This window comes from Aquarana catesbeiana, linkage group LG01, assembly GCF_042186555.1.
Source record: "Aquarana catesbeiana isolate 2022-GZ linkage group LG01, ASM4218655v1, whole genome shotgun sequence".
In the NCBI taxonomy this organism is placed as follows: domain Eukaryota; kingdom Metazoa; phylum Chordata; class Amphibia; order Anura; family Ranidae; genus Aquarana; species Aquarana catesbeiana.
This window is the reverse complement of record NC_133324.1, coordinates 67376212-67399617: the sequence shown is the minus strand read 5'-3', so window position 1 is coordinate 67399617 and position 23406 is coordinate 67376212. Positions and strand designations below refer to the sequence as shown.

Sequence of the window (23406 nt, the reverse complement as noted above, 5' to 3'; positions counted from 1 at the left end):
AGAAGGAGCAAAGTTTGATGAAAGAGAAGAACCTCTATGTATATGTTAAATGATCTTCCTTGAAGCATTACAAGCATTTATCTCCTCTGTTGGTGTGCCCATATAGTATATAAGTGGTGGTACAGTAGGTTACAGTGATATCCAACAATCATGGTGACTGGTCATTGATTAAAGAAGTAGTTCCCTTTACTGACTGGATACAGTGGCAAGAGAAGTCACACTTTAAAAGAATTTCTGTGACCCTTAGTGAATGCAGTGGCATTTCACATTGCAAAAAATACATGTGCAAGAAAAATGAAATAAGCAGTATTTTTGCTTGAACATGATTGGATGATGGAATTCAGCAGAGCTTCACTTTATACACTAAGCTCTGAGGAATATTTCCTTGCAAAGTACAACTCTTGCAAATTGAACAGCCTATCTCCCTTTAGTAACCTAACCCTGTGTGTTTGTTTGGAGCCTATGCCACCTTTGGCTTTCCAATTCTTGCTAGTGCATCCAGATCAAGTTGAAGAATTGAAAAATGAAGCTAAGGCCTAATTATTCAAGTTATACATTTTTAATTAATACAGTTGTAATTGACCTAAGCTTTGGTTAAGATATACTTTGATTGTATAAATAATGTGAAATAACCTACAAATTTATGAAACAAATTCTGGCACAGATTTTTTTTTTTCTAAAAAAATAAAGACAATAAAATAGCATATTTCTCCATTCCCTTTTGATATGCTGTGATTGTCCACTGCCTTGCTGGAAAGAGAAACTTTCAGAACTTTTATCAATCCTGAAAGTAATTGGTTCACAACTTTAGGTAACTGTAAGGTCAACCCAGCCTGCAATGCTGAACTGTAATGACACGCATAAGTAATCCAAAATGATAGATGTGTGACCATGAATAACAGGTTCTATCTGAAGGAGCAAAACTAACACTTATAGACCTTGTGTCTCTCAATTGAACTTAACCCCGGAATGAAAAACGGCTTTCTCCATCTGTCTCCAGGGTAATAAAAAAAAAAGATTGAGTTGTAGAAACAAAAAGAAAGAGACGTGGATAAAATAACAAATAATAACATAAACATGACTTAATAAATAACTATGTGGCCTAGTTCAAATTTTATTGTTGAGTTTTTGGGAAAAAAAAAGATTGAATAAAATTATTCTATTTAATTCAGCCAGCTCGATCTCGTTTATTAGAGAAAGCTGTTGATGTTATATGTATTGATTTTTGTTCCACAATATTTCTTGGTACAACTGTCTTAAAAAAAAAAAAACAAGCAACATATATTATAATATTTTACAATGAAATATAAATTACATATTGATCTAACCCAGTTGTTGAGACAGTGTACAACAGAAGTGTAAAGCTGTAGTCCCTGGTTTATTCCTTTTGGGAATACTTCACGAAAGCTCGACACCATTCAATTTTTGCTTGCTGTGCTACTTCTTGGATTTGATTTGATTGGAATATTCCTCACAGTTCCCTTTTGAAATACTGCATGTCTTCAGATTTTTGTGCTCTCATGGACGTACAGCTCTTACCAAGGTGGAACTTCAGAATATTTCATCAAATGAAAACAGCCAAGAATGTCACACAAGAAGTCAGTATCCCCAAATTTTTATATTTTTATATTTATATTTTATTTACACGGTTCTGTACTTTTTATTGCTGTAAAATATTTTACCATAAAAAGAAATTAATTTTCAGTGGCTATTTAGAGGGTCTTTTTTCTTTTTTTTTTTAAGGAAAATATTCTGCATAGGCACTATTAAATTCAACTATGTTCTAGAAGTTTAGAGTGTATGTTGGACTTTGCTATATGATATCTCAAATGACTTTCCTTTTACATTCTGCACCCTTTTCCTATTTAAAAAATTGTTAAAATAAAAAAAAGCTTAATAACAAAGGGAAAAAAAAGAAGAGAGTTGTAAATTTTGATTCCTCTGTGCTCCCAATTTTAATCTCTTTCCTATTTCAGCAATTTACTAAATCTATTGGGTTTATACATTGTTGGTGAACTGCAGCTGGGAAAAGCCCTGAAATGTAACACTGAAGAGTCATGAGTTGATTACACTTGTAACATTGGAATTGTTTTATGATTCCGGGGTTCAGCAACAGGATGCAGGCATAATACATTATAGTTCAAGCATTGTCTGTATTCGCTAAGCAGCTAGTGGGAAATATTGATAACACCTCTTATGCCCCATACACACGAGCGCAAATTCTGCCAGCAAAAGTCCGATGAGAACTTTTGGTCTGAAAATGCGACCGTGTGTATGCTCCATTTGACTTTTGCTGGCGGAATTCCAGCCAGCAAAAGATTGAGAGCATGTTCTTAATTTTTCGGTCGGAAAAAGTTCCGATCGGAAATTCCGATCGTCTGTACCAATTCCGACACGCAAAATTCCTACGCATGCTCGGAAACAATTCGACGCATGCTCGGAAGCATTGAACTTCATTTTCTCGGCTTGTTGTAGTACGTCACCGCATTCTTGACAGTCGAAAGTTCAGAGAACTTTTGTGTGACCGTGTGTATACAAGGCAAGCTTGAGCGGAATTCCGTCGGAAAAATCCGGTGCCCTCCGCCGCTTACCGGAGCCATCGGTAGCGGTGGAGGCGATCGCGTCTATCTGCCTGATGTGTCTGGAGACGAGTGAGGCTAAGATGGCGCCCACTCATCTCCATGACACTGCTGGGCGGAAGCGACGTCAAAACGTCACTTCCGCCCACGCCTCTTAAAGGCATATTTTTTCAATGTCATTTTTTTGAATGATTTTTTTATTTTTTTTTATTGAATTTTAGTGTGAATATGAGATCTGAGGTCTTTTTGACTCCAGATCTCATATTTAAGAGGTCCTGTCATGCTTTTTTCTATTACAAGGGATGTTTACATTCCTTGAAATAGGAATAAAAGTGACACATTTTTTTTTTTTTTTAATAGTGTAAAAATAAATAAAATAATGTAAAATAAATAATAAAAATTAAAAAAAAAATTTAAAAAACCCCCCCGTCCCGACGAGCTCGCGCGCAGAAGCGAACGCATACGTGAGTAGCGCCTGCATATGAAAATGGTGGTCAAACCACACATGTGAGGTATCGCAATAATTCTGGCCCTAGACCTCCTCTGTAACACAAAACATGCAACCTGTAGAATTTTTTAAACGTCGCCTATGGAGATTTTTGAGGGTAAAAGTTTGACGCCATTCCACGAGCGGCCGCAATTTTGAAGCGTGACATGTTGGGTATCAATTTACTTGGTGTAACATTATATTTCACAATATAAAAAAAAATTGGGCTAACTTTACTTTTGTCTTATTTTTTTATTCAAAAAAGTGAATTTTTTCCAAAAAAAAGTGCGCTTATAAGACCGCTGCGCAAATACGGTGCAAACAAATACGGTGCAAAAAAAGTATTGCAATTACCGCCATTTTATTCTCTAGGGTGTTAGAAAAAAAAAACATATATAATGTTTTTAATATATAAAAAACCTGTTTTAAACATGTAAACACCTAAAATCCAAAACGAGGCTGGTCCCTAAGTGGTTAAATACTGTGCAATAAACTAAATAATTAAAGTACATGCACAATATTGGAGTAGTGTGTGTATTTGTGAGTCTGTTTCTTTTGAGAACAATGCATGACATCGCACACAAAGCATGCATGGTGATCCCTAAAATAAAGAGACTTTTTTTTTTAAATTTTAGTAATGTTCAGTAATTACAAATGGCATGTATATTGTGCCGGTTGAAACTTCTTTTCTTCTTCTTTTTTTTTTTTTTTTTATTACGATGTCAAAATATAAAATTATTTTTATCATCATTAAATGTTGTTTCTAATTATATTAAATTATCATAAAAAATATTTAAAAATGTGTAACCATTTTTCAAAAAGAGGCATGAAAATAAGCCAATACACGTAAAATATATATTTTTTTTCAATTTCAGTTAAACTTAATAACATTCACATTCTATTTAAAAAATGTGTGTGTTTTTGAGTAAAAGGAGCTTTCATGGAAAATATTTTACCTCTTTATTAAGTACAGAACATTAATGTTTAATCAGCTCAATTATGAAACATTATGCTGTACTAGCTAATTTCTATACACTTACCTTTTCATTTTGTGCAATTATAACTTGAAAAAAAATATATACACTGGGACAAAAAAGGAAAGATAGCAATCAGGAAACTCTTTCAACCTACCGGTTTGAGAGCGGGTTGTTGCACTTTCATAAAGAGGGACGCCTTCACCAGCGTTATTGAAAGCTTTCAGGGAAATTACATAATGGGAGCTTGGTTCTGCAGAAACAACAAACACATAAAAAAAAAAAAAAATATGTTAATGGCTGTGGTGGGATATAATAACAACAATATTAACTTTAACAAAGTACTGACAACTTTAATATATCTTTTTTTAAATTATTTAAAATAAGGCTCTGATAGGAAATAAATGGCACAAATAAGCTCCTGATTGCTATTATTCATAGGCATACATTTTTGTTAGAGGAACTATTTAGAGAACAATTCCCTGAATGATGCACCTTTTACAGAATTAGGAGCTGATGCATTTGAGGTTAAAAAAATAAATAAACAAATGGCACACATTTGAGATGAAATCTATGATACCTATGATGACCAAACGTTCTTATTCAGAAATTTGAGTGATTGCTATTGAGGGGGGGGGGGGGGGGGGACTACAATTTTGTTCTCTTTTTATTTTCTCCAGTTTTTATGCACCAACCCGTATATGTTTTGTTGACACACATCTAAACAGATTTGAATTTCCTAAAGAACATAAAGGTAAAAGCAAGTCAAGCTTGTGCGTATAAGTGTGTATTTATATATTTACACATCTTTTTTTAAATTTGCCATATGGCCTGTTTCAAATCTAGGGCTCTCGTCTCAAATGTGAAGCTGCTGATGTATTGAAATAAAGCTTGTTGACAATTTTAATTAGCGAAAATGCAAATAATATTTAGTTCAGCATCTGACGCCCTGAAAAAAATGTCTAGGAGTAAGCACTCAGTCCTGAGTGCGAAACGCGTCAACTTATCTGTACTTTCTGCATGACAGTCTTGTTATTTTGATGATCCCATTTTTTCAATAAAGTGAAAATTTTTTGACTACATCCGGTGTGCGGCATCCGAATCTTCTCCTCCATTCAAGCCTGCTTTGCCTAGCATTCAGCCAGCACCTGGAGCTCTTCTGCTCTGAAACTTCTACTTACACCTGGGTCAGTGTCAGCCTGAGCGGTGGAAATATTTTCTTTGCTTGTCTGAAAAAAATGTGACTGTGCCAACCCCTATCACTAATATTGCAAAATAGCTCATTTAACATAGAGCATCTATTGTTGCATTATGGAAGCTATGCTTGTATTTCTTGGTTTAGCACTATTCACAGATAGGGTTCAGTTCAAAAAGTTATTTCTTTCTTGTTCAACCATTTGTTCTTGATACTGCATCTTATCATGCTAATATCTCAGGCCCCTTGTACAGGGGCCTCATAATTTACTTATGTTTACTCAGGAACTTGTGACGCCTGTGAGCAAGGAGCCAAAAAACTGTGTGAGAACTGAGTAATGTTGAGTATAGGCGAGCGCACAGATGAGTATAGATGAGAAAAATTCTTCTTAATTGCCAGTGCAGGTACTCCTCACTTAATGACCAGGTTCCGTTCCAATGACCAGGTCGTTAAACGAATTGGTTGTTAAATGAGGAGCCACAAGTAATCAATATTTTAAGCATTCTTAACTACTGTACTGTACTGTATTGTGAAAAAAATTTGCATAAGTACAGAACACAAACAAAAATTCTGTACTGTACAATACAAGGATGTATAGCGTGTCGTTCGGGTGGGGAGAGCTAAGCTTGAGTGGTTGTTAAAAAGGTAAGTCGTTAAACCAGGTGTATCTGTATTGCAATATACTCTTTAAAGTGGTTGTAAACCCCCCTGACCTATTTTTACATATAGGCAAGCCTATACTAAGGCTTACCTATATGTACTGAAAATCTTAACTTTTTGCCTTGTAGTGCGCCGATGCTGTATTTGTCCCCAGCCCACTCTAATGCCCCGTACACACGATCGGACATTCTGACAACAAAATGCTAGGATTTTTTCCGACGGATGTTGGCTCAAACTTGTCTTGCATACACACGGTCACACAAAGTTGTCAGAAAATCCGATCATTCTGAACGCGGTGACGTAAAACACGTACGTCGGGATTATAAACGGGGCAGTAGCCAATAGCTTTCATCTCTTTATTTATTGTGAGCATGCGTGGCACTTTGTGCGTCGGATTTGTGTACACACGATCAGAAATTCCGACAACGGATTTTGTTGTCGGAAAATTTTATAGCAAGCTCTCAAACTTTGTGTGTCGGAAAATCCGATGGAAAATGTGTAATGGAACCTCCTGGGTGGGTCCCGACCATATGGCTTCAGCCTGATGTCTGCTGAAAACGGGTTACAGGAGTGCAGAACAAACTGCACTCCTGTGATCCACAGGAGAAGTACAGCCAAACAAGCTTTGGCTGTACTTTTCCTTTAGATTTGAACTTCATAGCGGTATAAAAGGCACAAAACAGCACAGATCTGTACTCATTTTTACATCATTAAATGCATTTTATTAAACGCGAGCAGTGTAGGGAACTACATTTCATTTGGTACAACCCTTTTGCAGTCCTTTGTATGGTAGAGCTTAGACTTGGGGAGGGAGAAGCACCAGAAGGAGCCAATTAGCTGCACTGCAGTGGAAGAAGCATGCCGATAGGAGGAGAGGGTGGAGTGACAGAGAGATGAGCTCATCAGTCTGCTGCTTCTCCTTTGACTGTCCAGCCACAGCCTGGGGGAGGGACAAGACCCGTAAGTGCATCTAAACTGCAGCAGAGAAAAAACAGGTCTCCTTCCCTGGCGTACAGGATTGTGCAGTGTGACAAAGCTATGCAAATCTCAGAACTGGATGGAAAGAAATGCAAATCCTTTGGCAGGTAAAATAGCTGCCATATACATATTTTATCTGTGTGCTTAGTGGTTTCCCTGGAGTTCGGCTTTAAGGTTGTAAGCCACCTAATGCTCTCTTTGAGAGCTTTTTCTCACCATTAACTGTCTTGCACAGTTCCTCTCAAATACGAGTATGACTCATAATACCTGAATCACAGGGAGGCGATTGACTTTGTGGAGGTCATAGTCCTGTGCTTTGGAGTTCTGGTTTTCTGGTTCATAACCCAATGATAATGACCCTTATCCTCCCTCAGTTATGCTTTGTTGCAGAGCACCATAATTACTATTAATCCCTCTAGTGCACAGCAAACCCATAATGCATTGCAAATGACGCTCCTTCCAGATATGAAGGGGTTTAATTGCCAAGACCTTCCTGGGAGATTACTGAATAATTGATTAGCTCATTGTGAATATCGTTAGGACTGCAGCCAAATGAATTAATAAACAATAGGGACTTGATGTGAAGTGTTGCTCGATCCTCGTTGGATATTAAATTCATATTCATGATGACAGAACAATCTAAGGTATTTGTTTAGTTGTAATATAATTGTCCTTTGGAAATTACGTTTAGAAAAAATAAATGCAATATTTTTTAAGTGGAATAATGAACTGATAATGCTTTCAAGCGGCAATCAATGCAAAAATTATTCATCCCTTTTATTTTACTTTGTAACTTTGCCAAACAGCTCATGTGCTTATAGGTGAGGCTTTCAGCTTATAAGTGTACAACCTACCAATGAACGGGCTGCAAAATATGAAACTTTAAGGGCTTAAAGAGGACCTCTCCCTGTAGAAAAACCTTATTTAGTAATCACTTGCCAACCGGGCCAATTCTGGCATTGCTCGCCTACATGTAAAAATCCCCCAAACAATATATATATCTATATACAGTTGTGCTCAAAAGTTTACATACCCTGGCAGAATTTATGATTTCTAGGCCATTTTTCAGAGAATATGATTGATTACACAAAAACTTTTCTTTCACTCATGGTTAGTGTTTGGCTGAAGCCATTTATTATCAATTAACTGTGTTTACTCTTTTGAAATCATAATGACAACAGAAACTACCTAAATGACCATGATCAAAAGTTTACATACCCTAGTCCTTAATACCGAGTATTCCCCCCTTTAACATCAATGACAGCTTGAAGTCTTTTGTGGTATTTGTGGATGAAGCTCTTTATTTTCTCAGATGGTAAACCTGCCCATACCTCTTGGCAAAAAGCCTCCAGTTCCTGTAAATTCTTGGTCTGTCTTGCATGAACGGCACGTTTGAGATCCCCCCCCCCAGAGTGGCTCAATGATATTGAGGTCAGGAGACTGAGATGGCCACTCCAGAACCTTCACTTTATATTGCTGTAGCCAACTTGGCCTTGTGTTTTGGATCATTGTCATGTTGGAATGTCCAAGTACGTCCCATGCGCAGCTTCCTGGCTGATGAATGCAAATGTTCCTCCAGTATTTTTTGATAACATACTGGATTCATCTTGCCAACAATTTTGACCACATTTCCTGTGCCTTTGTAGCCCACACATCCCCAAAACATCAGCGATCCACCTCTATACCTTTCATCATAGGCCTTGCTGACTCCTCTCCAAATGTAGCGTTTATGGTTGTGGCCAAAAAGCTGAATTTTGGTCTCAACACTCCAAATGACTTTGTGCCAGAAGGTTTGAGGCTTGTCTCTGTGCTGTTTGGCGTATTGTAAGCAGGATACTTTGTGGCATTTGCTTAGTAATGGCTTTCTTCTGGCGACTCGACCATGCAGCCCATCCTTCTTCAAGTGCCTCCTTATTGTGCATCTTAAAACAGCCACACCACATGTTTTCAGAGAGTCCTGTATTTTACCAGAAGTTATTTGTGGGTTTTCTTTGCATCCCGAACAATTTTCCTGGAAGCTGTGGCTGAAATTTTAGTTGGTCTACCTGACCGTGGTTTGGTTTCAACAGAACCCCTCATTTTCCACTTCTTGATTAGAGTTTGAACACTGCTGATTGACATTCTCAATTCCTTGGATATCTTTTTATATCCCTTTCCTGTTTTATACAGTTCAACTACCTTTTCCTGCAGATCCTTTGACAATTCTTTTGCTTTCCCCATGACTCAGAATCCAAAAACATCAGTGCAGCACTGGATGAAAGATGCAAGGATCTGTCAGGAGTCCAGAAACTCATTAACCTTTTATACACACACACTAGTTACAAGCAAACAGATCACAGGTGAGGATGGTTACCTTTAATAGCCATTCAAACCCCTTTGTGTCAACTTGTGTGCATGTTATCAGGCCAAAATCACCAGGATATGTAAACTTTTGATCAGGGTAATTTGGGTAGTTTCTGTTGTCATTATGATTTAAAAAGTGTAAACACATAATAAATGGCTTCAGCCAAACACTAACCATGAGTGAAAGAAATGTTTTTTTATTATCATTCATATTCTCTGAAAAATGGCCAAGAAATCATATATTCTGCCAGGGTATGTAAACTTATGAGCACAACTGTATATCTATATATGTAAAGATATACATAGATATATCTATTGTGGAGAGGCAACCCCATTTCATGGTGTGTATTAGCCTTTTTACCCTGGTTCTTGTAAACAGAGGCATGCTGATTGCACACCTGTGGGCTGGGTTCAAAAACATCTCAGGGATAGAGCTCAGGGCTCCCACTTGGAGACAGCTCCACCTAAGGAGACAGGAAGCCTCCCTGAGGAGTCAGGAGGACTCCGCCCTACAGACACCAGTCTGTGTGTGAGTGTTGGGAAGACACCCACGTTCTTTAGAGAGACTGCAGGTGGCAGTTTGAACCCTGGGTAAGCTAGGAGAGAGCTTGACCCAAGCATACAGGTCTGATGAATAGACCTATGGCCTAGGGGTGAGGCCTGAAGCAGCTGTGTCCTCAGTAGATAAGCCAGGAGGCTGAAAAACCATGATGCAATAATGGTGGAATCCCCCTGCTAGGGGTTGAACTTTTGCTTCCTTTAAATAAAAGTGGGCTGCCATGCCCTTGAAAATGCAGTCCAAACTGACACATGTTTCCTCCAATCGCATACACCATTCGAGTTGAATCACCCCAATATCTTACACTATACATATCTACTGTAATTATATCTATATATAAATCTATATATATATATATATATATATATATATATATATATATATATATATATATGTATATATATATATAGAGAGAGATAAATAGTTTTTTTAGCAAAGGCCCTATAGAATAAAATGATGGGTTTTGCAATTTTTTTTTTTTTTTCTTGGGAAAATAATCTTTATTGAAGTTAGACAGAAATTAATACAGCACATTTGAGGTCCATGTATAGAAACATAAAACATAATCACATGTGGTACGTTAACATACAATAGAGCCTTGTAAGGCTGGCATTGCATAACAAAGATATACCAATTGTTAGTGATTCGGTAAGGTTCTGACAGACCTAAATGGGTTACCTGTTATATGGTGGTATGTTTTAGTTGCTAGGTATTGATAAACTTGTTTTCACGCATTACTATACACATGTCTCCCCGTCTCCCAGCCAACCATCCCAAATCCTTGAGTATTTGTGGCTGTTTCCCCTATGCTTGTAGATCAACTGCTTGTATGGGAGGGAATTGTTAACATCTCTCTTCCAGCTTGTTATGGTGGGGGTTACGTTCTGCATCCAAGTCTTGGCAATTACTTTTCTGGCCAAAAATAGGACTTCAGATATAAATATGGCTTGGTATTTATCAATGTCCACATCTGGAAGAAGACCCAATATACAAAGTTTTGGATCTAATACCACAGGGGAACCCATCTGGTCGTGTAAGAACTTAATCACTTGACTCCAGTATGTTTGAAGGATAGAGCATTCCCAGATTAAGTGAAAAAAACTACCCATCTCTGCCTGACAGTGAGGACACAATATATTACGTGTAGGTTGAAACTTCCTTATTATGTTAGGTGTTAGATACGCTTGATGAATGATGTATATCTGTGTTAACCTATCAGACAGTTTTGGAGATGCCACCTTTACATTTTCTAACATTTCCTCCCAATCTGAGTCACTGACTGCTCCTACATCTCTTTCCCATCTTGTTTTGGCTTTTTGCGTCACTTCTCTGATTCTGGGTAACCTTATGGAGTAGTAGAGATTAGATATCAATTTTTGTGAATCGGCTCCCAGTATTATGTCCAAGATTTGGGGATGTTCCAGGATGCAATTTTCGTTCCTGAATTGAGAACGCAGGGCATGTCTGAGTTGTATGTATTTGAACAGTAATTGTTGCGGAATAGAGTATTCTTCCTTAAGAGTTTGAAATGCTTTAGGCCTATCACTTGCCATTACCTGGTGCAGGTATATAATTCCATATCTGGCCCATAGATTAGGGTCTGGTATTTTTTTAAGCTCCGCTAGCTGGTTGTTAGCCCATAATGGAGTGTGGGAGTGAATGTACCCTATTTTAAGTTTTTTCTGGGCTAATCCCCCTATTCGTTGGTGATGGTTGAGTACCCCGTCTTTAAAGTTTGGACCTTTTCTATTAAACGGACCCCCTCGTAGTATAATTTGAAGTGGGGTAGATAAAGGACTGTCTGGGCTACTAGATACTAATGTACTATACCGTTGTCTTTCGTTATTATGGTAGTGATGCATGTGCGACAGCTGTGCCGCTATGTAATATTCCTGCAGATCTGGCAGAGCTGTTCCCCCCATATCTGTAGAGTTTTTAAGGACATGCCAAGCTACCCTATGTCTTTGATGTCCCCAGACAAAGGTGTTCAAAATAGATTCCATTTTTTTGAAAATCCCGATAGGTATATATAGTGGGGCGTGCCATACCATATATAGGATCTTGGGTAAGATAATCATTTTTATGATATTTATCCTCCCCATTACTCCCAGTGGTAGTTTGGACCAGGCTTGCGTTTTGGTTTTTATCATGGCAAACAATGGTTCTATGTTGTTGGTTGTGTATTCGCGTAGGTCTCTTGTAACCAGTACCCCTAAATATTTAATAGTGTTTACCCTGACTAATGGTAGTTCTGGATGTATATTGGTTGGGGGGAATTGGTCTATGGGGAGTATCTGTGATTTTTCCCAGTTTATCCGTAGGCCTGAGAATTTTCCCATTTTATCTATAGTGTCCAAAGCTGCTTGTAGTGATGGGCCCTGATCGGCTAGATAGAGTATCGTGTCGTCTGCGTATAGTCCTATCTTTTCTATATAGTTGCCTATTCTAAGTCCCACTATGTCCATGTCAGCTCTTATAGCTATGGCCAATGGCTCAGCTGCCTGGGCATATAGCAGTGGAGAAAGAGGACATCCCTGGCGTGTGCCTCTTTCTAGAGGAAATTGTCCCGATATACAACCATTAACGAAGACCCGTGCTTTTGGTGACTGATAGAGTATTTGTACCCACTGTATGAAATTGGGACCAAATCCATATTCTCGTAGACACTCCCAAAGAAAAGACCACTCCACTGAATCAAAGGCCTTTGCCGTGTCCAGGGCCACCACTACCCTGGTACCCTGATTGTCGTGCTGTGCTTGAATATTTAGAAATAGTCTTCTTATATTCATGGCCGTATTTTTCCCGGGCATAAAACCGGTCTGGTCTGGGTGAATTAATGAAAGAATGACTTTATTTAGACGGGATGCTAGGATTTTGGCCAGTATCTTAATGTCTACTTGCAGTAGTGAGATTGGACGGTAGGACTCGGGATATCTAGGGTCCTTTCCTGGTTTAGGTATAACTATTATCTGTGCTTCTTGCATTGATGGAGGGAGTGTTTTATATTTAAATATTTGTTGGTATAATTTTTGCAAATTCGGGACTAGTATATCAGGGAATGCAGTGTAAAATTCTAGTGGTAGGCCGTCCAGTCCGGGGGCCTTAGATTTAGCTAGCTGGGACAGTGCTTCAGATATGTCCTCCTGGCTTATGGGGGCGTCTAGTAGCTTAACCTGTTCTAATGTGAGTTTAGGGAACTGAATTCTGTGTAAATAGTTTTTAATTTCATGTGTGGATTGTGTTGTCTGAGTTTTGTATAAATTCCTATAGAAATGTAGGAAAGTGTCTGCTACCTGGTGTGGGTCGGTCACCTCGTCTACCTGTGGGGTAGCTAGGGTCACCACTACTGGAGGTTTTTCATTTAAATGAGCTAGATATGCCAGTAATTTACCTGCTTGCTCCCCGTGTTCGAAGATTCTTTGTTTTTTGAAAAAAACCTGTTGTTTGGCCTTCTCTATGTGCATTTGGGTTACTGCTCTGGATTGCATTTGTACTTTATGGAGATTGTCAGTACTGGGTTCTTGTGCGTATACCTGTTCCAATTCCTGTAGTTTGTCAGTGGTCATCTGTAATAGCAGTTTAGAGGAATTTTTAAATCTGTTTATTCTTAATGAAAGTAGTCTACTAGCTTGATTTTTAAAGGTGTCCCAGACTGCAGTGTCTGAATCTGTAAATCTTAAGTTGTTTAGGATATATTGTAGTTCTTGCCCTATGCTCTCGAGATCAGGCAGGACCGACAGCCAGAATGGATTCAGCCTCCAATTAGAAGTAGGCATTGCCTTTAATAGAGATGCTGTTATCCAACAGGGTGAGTGGTCCGATAGAGCTCGTGGAGCCATACCCGACCCTGTTATTTTAGGCAGTAATGCATTTGAGACCAATATAAAATCAATCCTTGACATCGTGTCACAGCCTACCGAGTGACATGTGTATGCTTTTTTAGTCGGGTTTTGCCATCTCCATGCGTCTGTTAGCGCAAATTCTGTGAATAGTCTGCATAGTCTGGTTTGGTGAGGCACAGTCCTGGATGTATTTCCCAGGCCTGGTCTGTCCAAATTTGGATCCATGGTTTGGTTAAAGTCGCCCATCCATACAGCAGGAACTGATGGGTACTGTGCCATGAATGCCAATCCCTTGAGTACTACCTCAATCGAAAAAGGGGGGGGGGGATATAACACGCCAGAATCAATAGAGAGTTGCCTCCTATGGTGGCATGCAGGAAGATATATCTTCCTAATCTATCTGATTCTAGAGTAATTAGTTCAAAGGGCACTCTTTTGGCGACCAGTATCGATACCCCCCTTGGTTGATTGGTATGCGTGCTGTGGTACAACCATCCTATCCACGGTTTTTTAAGGCTACCTGCATCTGGCCTGTGATATGTGTTTCTATTAAGGCTATGATATCTGCTTTCTGTGATTTTAGAAATGTTAGAGCTGCGGTTCGCTTTACCTTATTCCGCATACCGCGTACGTTCCACGTCAAAAACTTTACACTGGCCATGTTGTTTTCTGAATATAATAGTGTAGCTGCCATCTAGTGAGATTCCAAGACAGTGGAACCCCCTTAGTCTGCCCTTTCCACAGTGCCAGTCTGCTAATACAAATCTTATTGTTGAATGCATATTGTCTGTTTAGCCGTATCAAAGTCTCATCAATACTTGTATTCCCAAAATAAAACACAAAATTTATCCTTTTAACTGTTCCCATCCCTCCTAGCTGCACATCTCCCCAACCTGATGTGAGCGTATATACCCAAACTGTCAGCATATAACATATCATCCAGCGGTTACACTCCGCTGGAGGCACATTTCTTGATAGTAATAGGTGTGTTTTCCTTTTATGCTGAATCAACTTTGTTAAGGGGGCGACTGTTCTCCTGTCGCTCGTGGAGCAGTTATAGTCAGGACTACCACACATTGCAGTCAGTGAGCTCCCTTTGCACTTTTCCTCCTTGCATCTGGTCAAATTATGACCCATATTCCAGGATATTGTAGTACAGTTCATCCCTGTCATTTAGGAGTCTTGCAGAGCATATCACTGTAGACTGTCCCCACTCTTCTCAAAATGTAAGGGCGCAACCGGTAACCCGCGCAACTTTATTGTATGATCCCGCCTGTTCCATATCAAAGTTATACAGGAGCTAGCTCTCTTATCCTTATCCACTTCTCTTGTACACAAGCTGTGTATGTCCCCATTCTTTATATCCCTAAACTGGATTCTGGTTCCCTTCTAAAAAATCTCTGTGACATTTGTATTGTAGGATTTTGTTCAAAGTCAGAGAGTACTCACTGTGGTTGTATGAACATAGACAGACTAAGCAGGTCTGTCTCTACGATCCAGCCATGCTGTTGCTGCCGCCGGGTCGTCAAAGAATTGTGCTCTTCTGTCTTCTTCCACCCGCAGCCGGGCAGGAAATAACATCGCATACTTGAGATGGAGGGTCCTCAATCGGCGCTTCACCTCTTGATATTGTGCTCTTTTCCTTTGCACCTCGCTGGAAAAATCCGGGAAAACTGCTATCTGGCTGTTCCCGATCTGTATATTTCCTCTCTCCCAGGTGAGTTTAAGGATTTTGTCTCGGTCCTGAAAATTTAGAAATTTGGCGATGAATGTGCGGGGAGGCGCTCCAGGTGGTGGTGGCCGCGCAGGTATTCGGTGCACCCTCTCCACCGCAAACATTACTGAGAAGGCTTCTCGGCCGTACGTTTTGAGCAGGAGCGTTTCTAGATAGGTTGCCGGGTCTGCGCCTTCCTCTTTCTCCGGCAGTCCTATGAAGCGGAGGTTACAGCGTCTAAGGCGGTTCTCCATGTCATCTTGATGGGCATGAAGTTGCTGTATCTGTCTCTGCATCTCCTCTGTAGTATGTCTCATGGGGTGTAGGGCATCTTCCGCGTTGCTGATTCTGGTTTCTGCCTCCGTGACCCTGTCTTTCAGTTTTGAGAAGTCCTGTCTCATCAGGGATATATCAATTTTTACTTCATCTATCTTCGCAGTCAGAGTACCTTGCAAGGCGGCTATAGCGTCCAGCACTTTGGCGGTGTCCGACGTCTGAGGAGCGGGGCCCGTACACGTGTCAGCGCTAACTTCCTGCTGCATGTCTTTCTCCAGGCGGCGAAATTGAGCGAGCTTATCTGTTGTCCCAGTGTTGCGTTTTGGCGGAGACATAATCCACTGCGGTCCCAGGACAGAAGGGGAGCCCGTGGGATGAATTACACTGGTGTATCGTTTCACAGGAACTCTATCAGGAGTTTGTGTGCTGGACGTTCACTCTTCCTACTTCTCACTCCCTTACCTGTCTGGCCTCTCCCCAGGTGCTGTGCTTTTAGAGGAGATCCGGAGGCCCATACACGCAAAGATCAGTCTTTTGGGGGAGCCAGGCAAGCCAGGAGGACCTATATGGCCGTTGCTGGGTGTAGCAAGATGGCCGCCGTTCTGAGGACCAGGCCGGAGCCTCGGGCCGTCCTAGAAGCTATTGCAGGGTGCAGAGGTTCAGCGCTGGGGGCTACAGGCAGTCCGGGGGCCGGGGCAGGCAGAGATCCGTCTCGGGGGAGCTTGGTGTGTCCAGGAGATGAGCAGGAGCCGCCGCCGGGTGGAGCAAGATGGCCGCCGCTCCAAGCACTAGGCCGAAGCCGGGGACTTTCCTAGAGGCAAGGCCCAGGGCGGAACGATACGGTCTCCGCGGCCTCGGGCAGCGCTCCAGCTGGTTAGGCAGCACCCAGGGCCACACAGGTGACGGGACAAGCCTGTTGGGGTGTCTTTTCCTGACAGGATTGTTAGGATTGGAGCAGGATGTCTATTAAAGGATTTTGGGCAAACGGAGCTCTCTTTCCAAGCGTCCTACTCCATAGCTCCTCAGGCCACGCCCCCGGGTTTTGCTATTTTTTATGTCACACTGTATTTGCACAGCGTTTTTTTTCAAACGAGATTTTTGGGAAAAAATACACTTTAATGAATTATATTGCACACAAACACAATATAATACCACATTTGTTTGTAAAAAATAAAAGAGGATGTTATACTGAGTAAATAGATACCTAACATCAAATTGCATTCGCCTGTGGAATGGCAAACTACGGTTTCTTAAAATTCTCCATAGGTAGCACTTTGAATGCCTTTTACAGGTTACCAGTTTAGAGTTACACAGGAGATCTGGTGCTAGAATTATTAGCCTCACTCTGACGTTCGCAACAATACCTCACATGCGTGGTGCGTTTACATATGCGTACGGGAGTAACGTATGTGGGGACACTTTCAATTTTTGTTACTTATTGCTATCTATTTTATCCTAAAAAAAAATTACAATGTCTTTTGTTAAATTTTTTGCATTAACTTTATTGCTATCACAGAACAACATCCCTTGGGACAGCATGGGTCGTGACAGACCCTCTATGGAGAGATCTGGGGTCTATTAGCCAACTGAGGATGTCCATGGATGTCCTACGGTCGGCAAGTGGTTAATCAGTTTGATACAAACTGATTAACAGTTTCCTGTAAACATTTCCTGTATATATCATTTATAAAAAAAAGCAGACCTAAATCTAGGTTGAGAAGCAGGCTTATGGTCTCCATCCAAGGCCATCTTACCTACATGACACTGTTCTCTCTTCTGTAGGCACTGATGAAGTGAGCAGTAACTTTAAAGGAAGAAGGTGACTGTTATTGCAGGGCTATGGGAGTTAAAAGGAAGACTGATGTGCAACAGAAGTTTTGTAAAAGGAAAAAAACTTTCAGCATTTAGTCAGATCGGCACTATGTCTACCTTCCTGATAATTCTTCATCTAAACTCTTTGATTCAGATCAAAGTCAAGTAACCTTAACACAGTGAAGATGAATATTAAGTGTGAGGATAAAGTTAAATGCTTAGGGTTATGTTTCAAATTTAGATCAAGGGTTCAGCGGCAAGTCTCTATTGGAGGTTAAAGATTAGGGTGATATTAAGGATTAAAGTATAACTAAAGGCAAAACTTTTTTTTAAGTTTTGGATAGAAGGGGAGAGGGGTTCGAACACTTGATTCACCCTCTCTAGTTGTACCGTTTACCATTATCATTAAAAGTGAAAGTAAAAGAAAATCCCAAATTGTGGGTTGTCCTCAGAAAAGTAATAGAGGGGAAATCTGCCAATGAGGATACTAGCTCTGGTGACCTGGGGGTCCCCAAGGAATTTTGCAGGGATTTCCTCTCACTTCCTGTTTGGCTATGGGACAGAAAGTGAAGGGAAATCTCCACAATGGGACACAGATGGCAAAAAATAATCTGACAGAGGATATAGCCCTCACTTACTCTATCCAAAATAATATAAATTAAAAAGTGCCTATAGTTCTACTTTAGAGTGGATGTATACCCGATTCATGAAATTTGACCTAGGCACATATATCTGTGGTGTTTACTTATCTTTCTCAAAATCACTAATTGCTGTGTCTTTCTGCTGTTTCGTTCCTCTGCTATCAGCATGATAACTTCTGACAAGTTCTCCACAACTGAGATAAAGGGGTTAGGGTTTGTGTCAGGGTGGGTGCTATAAATAGTTTAGCAGGGAGCTTGTCTTGTCACAGCACAGCTCTGCACATTCCTTCTTTCCTCTGCATGTGAAGGGAGGAAGGGAGGGGGGCTTTACTCCAATCAGCTGTCACACATTGTATGCCAAGAATCAACTCCTACAGCTGAATGAAGAAGTAAAAATTCTAACCCAATGTTAGAATTCTAAAGTGACCCGATGTTAGAATTCTAAAGAATATAGCAAGCTGAGGACAGCAGATATACAAGTAAAAATTATGTAGGGAGATTTGATTCATCTCTGTGTATCATCTGAGGCTGTTCACTTCACCGGGTATAGGAGAGGGTTTACATTCACTTTAAGTGTGTGATTGTGTGAGCGTGGGATTTAATCTTGAGGGTTGCATTCTAAGTTGGGGGTTCAGTGGTAATTCTTAAGGAAGGTTAAGAGTTATGGGTTCACTTGAAGAAGTTTGGTTGGGGTTTTGGAGCTCAGTTGTGGGGATGAGGGAAAAATGCTATTTTTGGGGCCAACCTAACAATTAGGTTAAGTTTAGGGGTCAAGACGTGAGAGGACAGTTTTCCATTACTTTGGGCCCAACACCCCCATGTCAAATACTTCTACGAATGAGTTCTAATCAATGAAAGCTAATCTTTCTATGTTCTTCCTAATGTTATAAATACTACAGTGTACTAGAGCTTTCCCTGACTTGTTCATTCCCCAACTTAGTTGGGGTAGGCGGAACACTTTGGTGGGGGTGGGTCAGCCACGCCTCTTGACCTTTGAGGACATGCCTGCTGACCTTTTACCTTTGTAGGAGGTCCCTATTCCAATCCCTGAGTCCTAACCTTGTTCTTCAAGGGGAAACCCTAACCCTAACCCTCTAACCCTAACCCTAACCCCTAACCCCAAAGATTGCTCCTAAGGGCTTTTAGGCAGCTTAAAAAAAGGTGAACTACATCAAGTAGATATAAAAAAATTTTATTAGTACAAAAATGTGGGTTTACAACATCAATTAAAAACAGCATGAGCTCTGGTATGCATGATTTTCATATACAACGAGGTGTCCAATAAACACTGGCAGATAACAATGCATAACAAATACATATCTCAAACTGGATGCTATTGCTCAGGAAAAGCCCACCTAGGCCTAGATAGCTCTTATGAGTGGGCTATGACATCACTGGTTATTTCCAAGCATTGTAATTCAAAATAAAGCCTAGTAAGAGAAAAGTTTTATCACCCTAAGTTGTATTTACATTTTAAACTTGTATGAAATAATGTCTTCACACTTTTTTCAGTTTTATTGAATCTCGGTTATTTAAACTTCTTCCTCCAGCATAACCTTACATTTCATTATGTCCTTGTCTGTATGAAAAATAAACACAGAATTCAATTTTTTCCTTGCTATCTCAAATAAGAAGTTGAAAAGGAAACACAATCTTACATTTCTTTAATTAAGCCAAATAATCAACCTAAAACTGATAGCAAGGGCATAGCGTCAGGCCAGTTTTACCTTCCCTGCAGATGGCCGCTAAATAATGTTGGAATGCAAAATATCTTCATTTGCCCTTGATACGAGTAATGCCACAGTGGACATTTTAATTTATCATTAGCAGTAGATTGGATATTTCATATCTTTTCTGAAAACGAAGTATACAGTACATAGTATTAGCTGTGGAAATTCTAATGAATTACGGTAGTTCATTACTACCTCATTAACACAGGATACCATTGTAAATGCAAGACACTGTGATATTTCCAGGGACCAGCTCTGTGGTTTGATGGTAGTGCAAGACAGGCACACATGTAAAGACATGACCAAATTTTGATGACCGAAAGCATAGAGTTAAAGAGTATGGACCTAGAAATGCAACTCTGACACAGACCCAACAAAAAATATCATAAGGTGTTTGATATGGATAAGTGGAGTGACTTATTATCATTGCAATATCATGGCACAAAGCAGGTTGGTATCACCTTTTTTGTTTTTGTTTATTGCAATTAAAAAAAAAGCCTACATAGTAAGGCATAGTAAGGTTAAAAAAAGACATAGCCATTGAAAGTTACTTTGGACGCTCAGTAACCTAAACCCACAGATGATCAAGCAAAAAAAAAAAAAAAAAATCCCACAAAAGTATGGTGCAATTTGGTCTAACGAACAATAAAAAAACATTCCTGACCCCTAAAGGCAGTTGCCCTTGAACTTCATTCCAATATGCTATGTTCTTTCTTAAAGGCATAGTTCAGCAGCTAAGGGATACTTGTAGATAAATGACTGTGCAGCTTTGACTTAAGCTGGATAATGCCCTTGCTACAAGTGTACGTCCTTTACATACCTCTCAAAGCCGGATTAAAAAACTCGCAGACATAACATCATCCCTTCCTGCCTTCCAACAGATCAGGATGACATGAAAGCATCTCTGGGAGTATTTCAGCCTGGTTTTGGGAGGAACGTAAATGGTTTACACCTACTGTATATCCAGGGTATTATTCAACTTTGGTTTCACAGTATTATTGCACGGTATTATTCAACTTTGGTTGGTTTGGTTGCACGGTTTGTTCTGTAGGTGCTCCTTACTTGCATACGCAGGTGAACTATCTCTTTAAAGTGTCTTGTTTTTTTTTCTATAAAAATAAACATGCTATACTTACCTGCACTATGCAGTTGATTTTGCACAGGGCAGCCCAGATCCTCCTCTTCTCAGGTCCGTCTTCGGGTTCTCCTGGCGAGTGCCCCCACAGCAAGCAGCTTGCTATGGGGGCACCCAAGCCAAGCTGTAGCTCCGTGTGTTCATTCAGACATGGAGCCCTGGTTCGGCCCCGCCTCCTCTCTCTACTGATTGGCTAACTGTCTTTGGAGGGAGAGTCCCAGATGGCCGAGGCACTTGTGGACATTGCTGAATAGAGATGTGGCTCAGGTAAGTATTAGGGGGTTGCTGTTCACAGAAGGCTTTTTATCTTAACGCATAGAATGCATTAAGATAAAAAAACCTTCTGACTTTACAACCCTTGTAATGCTGATATGAGCAGCCATTTATATATTGTGTTATAGTGCATTGATCCAGTTTTTATCAGTCTCTGTTAAAAGCTGTATGATAAGGTATCTATGGGATGTGGTGCCCCCACTACATTCCCTCCTCCATATGTACCATCCTTAGCAGTAATTTTGTTCATGGAACAGCTTTTAAAATAAACTAATGGTTTTTGGTTAATTTTATTTTAACAATTTTTTTTAATAGATTTTGGAGTTTCAAAATACAAATTTTGGATGAGAAGACCTGGCACAGTCAGATTGCTAAATCATCCAAAAGGTGTTGCATGGGATTGAGCTCTATGAAAGCCACTTGACTTCCTCTACATCAAACCATGGGGGGTTATTTACAAAAGACAAATCCACTTTGCACTACTTGGAAGTGCAGTCACTGTAGATCTGAGGGGAAGATCTGAAATGAGGGGAAGCTCTGCTGATTTTATCATCCAATCATGTGCAAGCAAAAATTTTGTTTTTATTTTCCTTGCATGTCCCACTCAGATCTACAGCGACTGCACTTCCAAGTGCACTTTCAGTGCAAAGTGGATTTGCCTTTCGTAAATAACCCCCATGTCTTATGGAGCTTGCTACGTGCCCAGAGGCACAGGAAAAGATCTCCCGCAAACTGTTGGAAGCTCACAATTTCTTTGTATGCTGTAATATTCACAATACCCTTCATCAGAAACATCATAACTCAATACCTTGCCAGATATTTGTATATATATGAAACATTTTAGATCACCCTCTGAAAAGGCAGCCTTGGATGGATCATCTACATTTTAAATTGAGCTACTGAGATCTATAAGCAAATGGTTTTTCAGTTGTATTTTTTCTTCATGATTTTATTAAAGATAAAAAATTTATACAACAGACCATCGTTCCCTATAAAAAAGGAGAAAGCTAATGCAAGACAGATTGCATTCAAGCCAAGCCCCCTCCCAAACCCTGTGGCACTGTAAAGTAGAATCACTAAGCACTTAACTCTGTAAAACAAATGGCTTTTTTTTTTGAATTTTTTTCTTCCTGATCTTAATAAAAACAGAAAAGTTATACAAAGGACGATCTATTCCCTATAAATAAAGGATAACGCTAATGCAAGACAGACTGCACTCAAACACCCTCAAACTCCTTGGCAATGTAAAGCAGCAGCAATAGGCACTTAGCCACCCTGGTGCTACTTTGGTTAAAGATTAAAAACTGACAAATGTACCTTAAAATATCGCACCATTGTTGAAACTGAAACCATGCAAAAGCATCAAGCCCTCTCTCACCCTTGGCAATGAATGAAACCTTGGCTCATTTTTATCCAAAGGAGAAAGAAAATCTCAGAGGACCTAGCCACAGACAAGAGACTGAGCTAAATATGATTGCTATCCTTTCATTTAGGATTTCATTATAGTTTAAGGTCAATGCATAATGGGAAGTATCACAGGAATCCTGGCTTTGCTCACCATTTCTACAATAAAAAAAGGAAAAAAAAAAATGTAAAGCTTTGTACTAGAGAGCAATGATTTTAAAGTACAAGGGAATGAAAAGGAGAGGGCTTGGATAAAAAATATCACAATTTTTTTATCTAAGTAATTAACTTCTTTTAGTTATTTTGATAATTTTGCATAACTTTAACTCAGTTATGACTAGGAGTCACTGATGCCTAGATGTCCAGGCCAAATGTAATAGCGTCAGCATGCATCGGTTAACTTGACAATAACTCTGTGATCAATCTGTACACTTAGCGCTCACCACTAAACAAGTAGCATAATAAATAAGATTTACATGATTTGCTGGAAAACTCTGCCTCAGCAGGAAGGGGTGTCAGACCTCTGCAGAGAAAACACAGCTTCCATGCAGAGGGCAAGGATCCGTCTCTACGGAATGTTAGCGAGGGACAGGCCTTTCTACTCTATTCTACACATGCTGGGGCTGCTTTCTAAAAAAAAATAACAATTAATTAATTAAAAACAAATTAATGTATTATGTTTTTAATACTGTAACTGTATCTGGTAATTATATTATTGAGCAGTGAACAATGCCATCTGTAGGCTGAAGGCTTATTTTGTGATTGAAGTCTCCATCCAGCATGTATATATATATATATATATAT

The 23406-nt window shown here is 39.8% G+C and overlaps 1 protein-coding gene across 2 annotated transcripts in view; it reads right to left on the bottom strand.

Annotated features, from left to right (window-relative positions):
• Positions 1–23406, bottom strand: part of DCC (DCC netrin 1 receptor) — a 980705-nt gene that overhangs the window by 124939 nt on the left and 832360 nt on the right. For both annotated transcript variants that reach the window (XM_073619854.1, XM_073619846.1), the window contains exon 16: positions 4198–4293. In XM_073619854.1, the coding sequence (XP_073475955.1) occupies positions 4198–4293 (96 nt within the window). The remainder of the gene's footprint in view (positions 1–4197; positions 4294–23406) is intronic.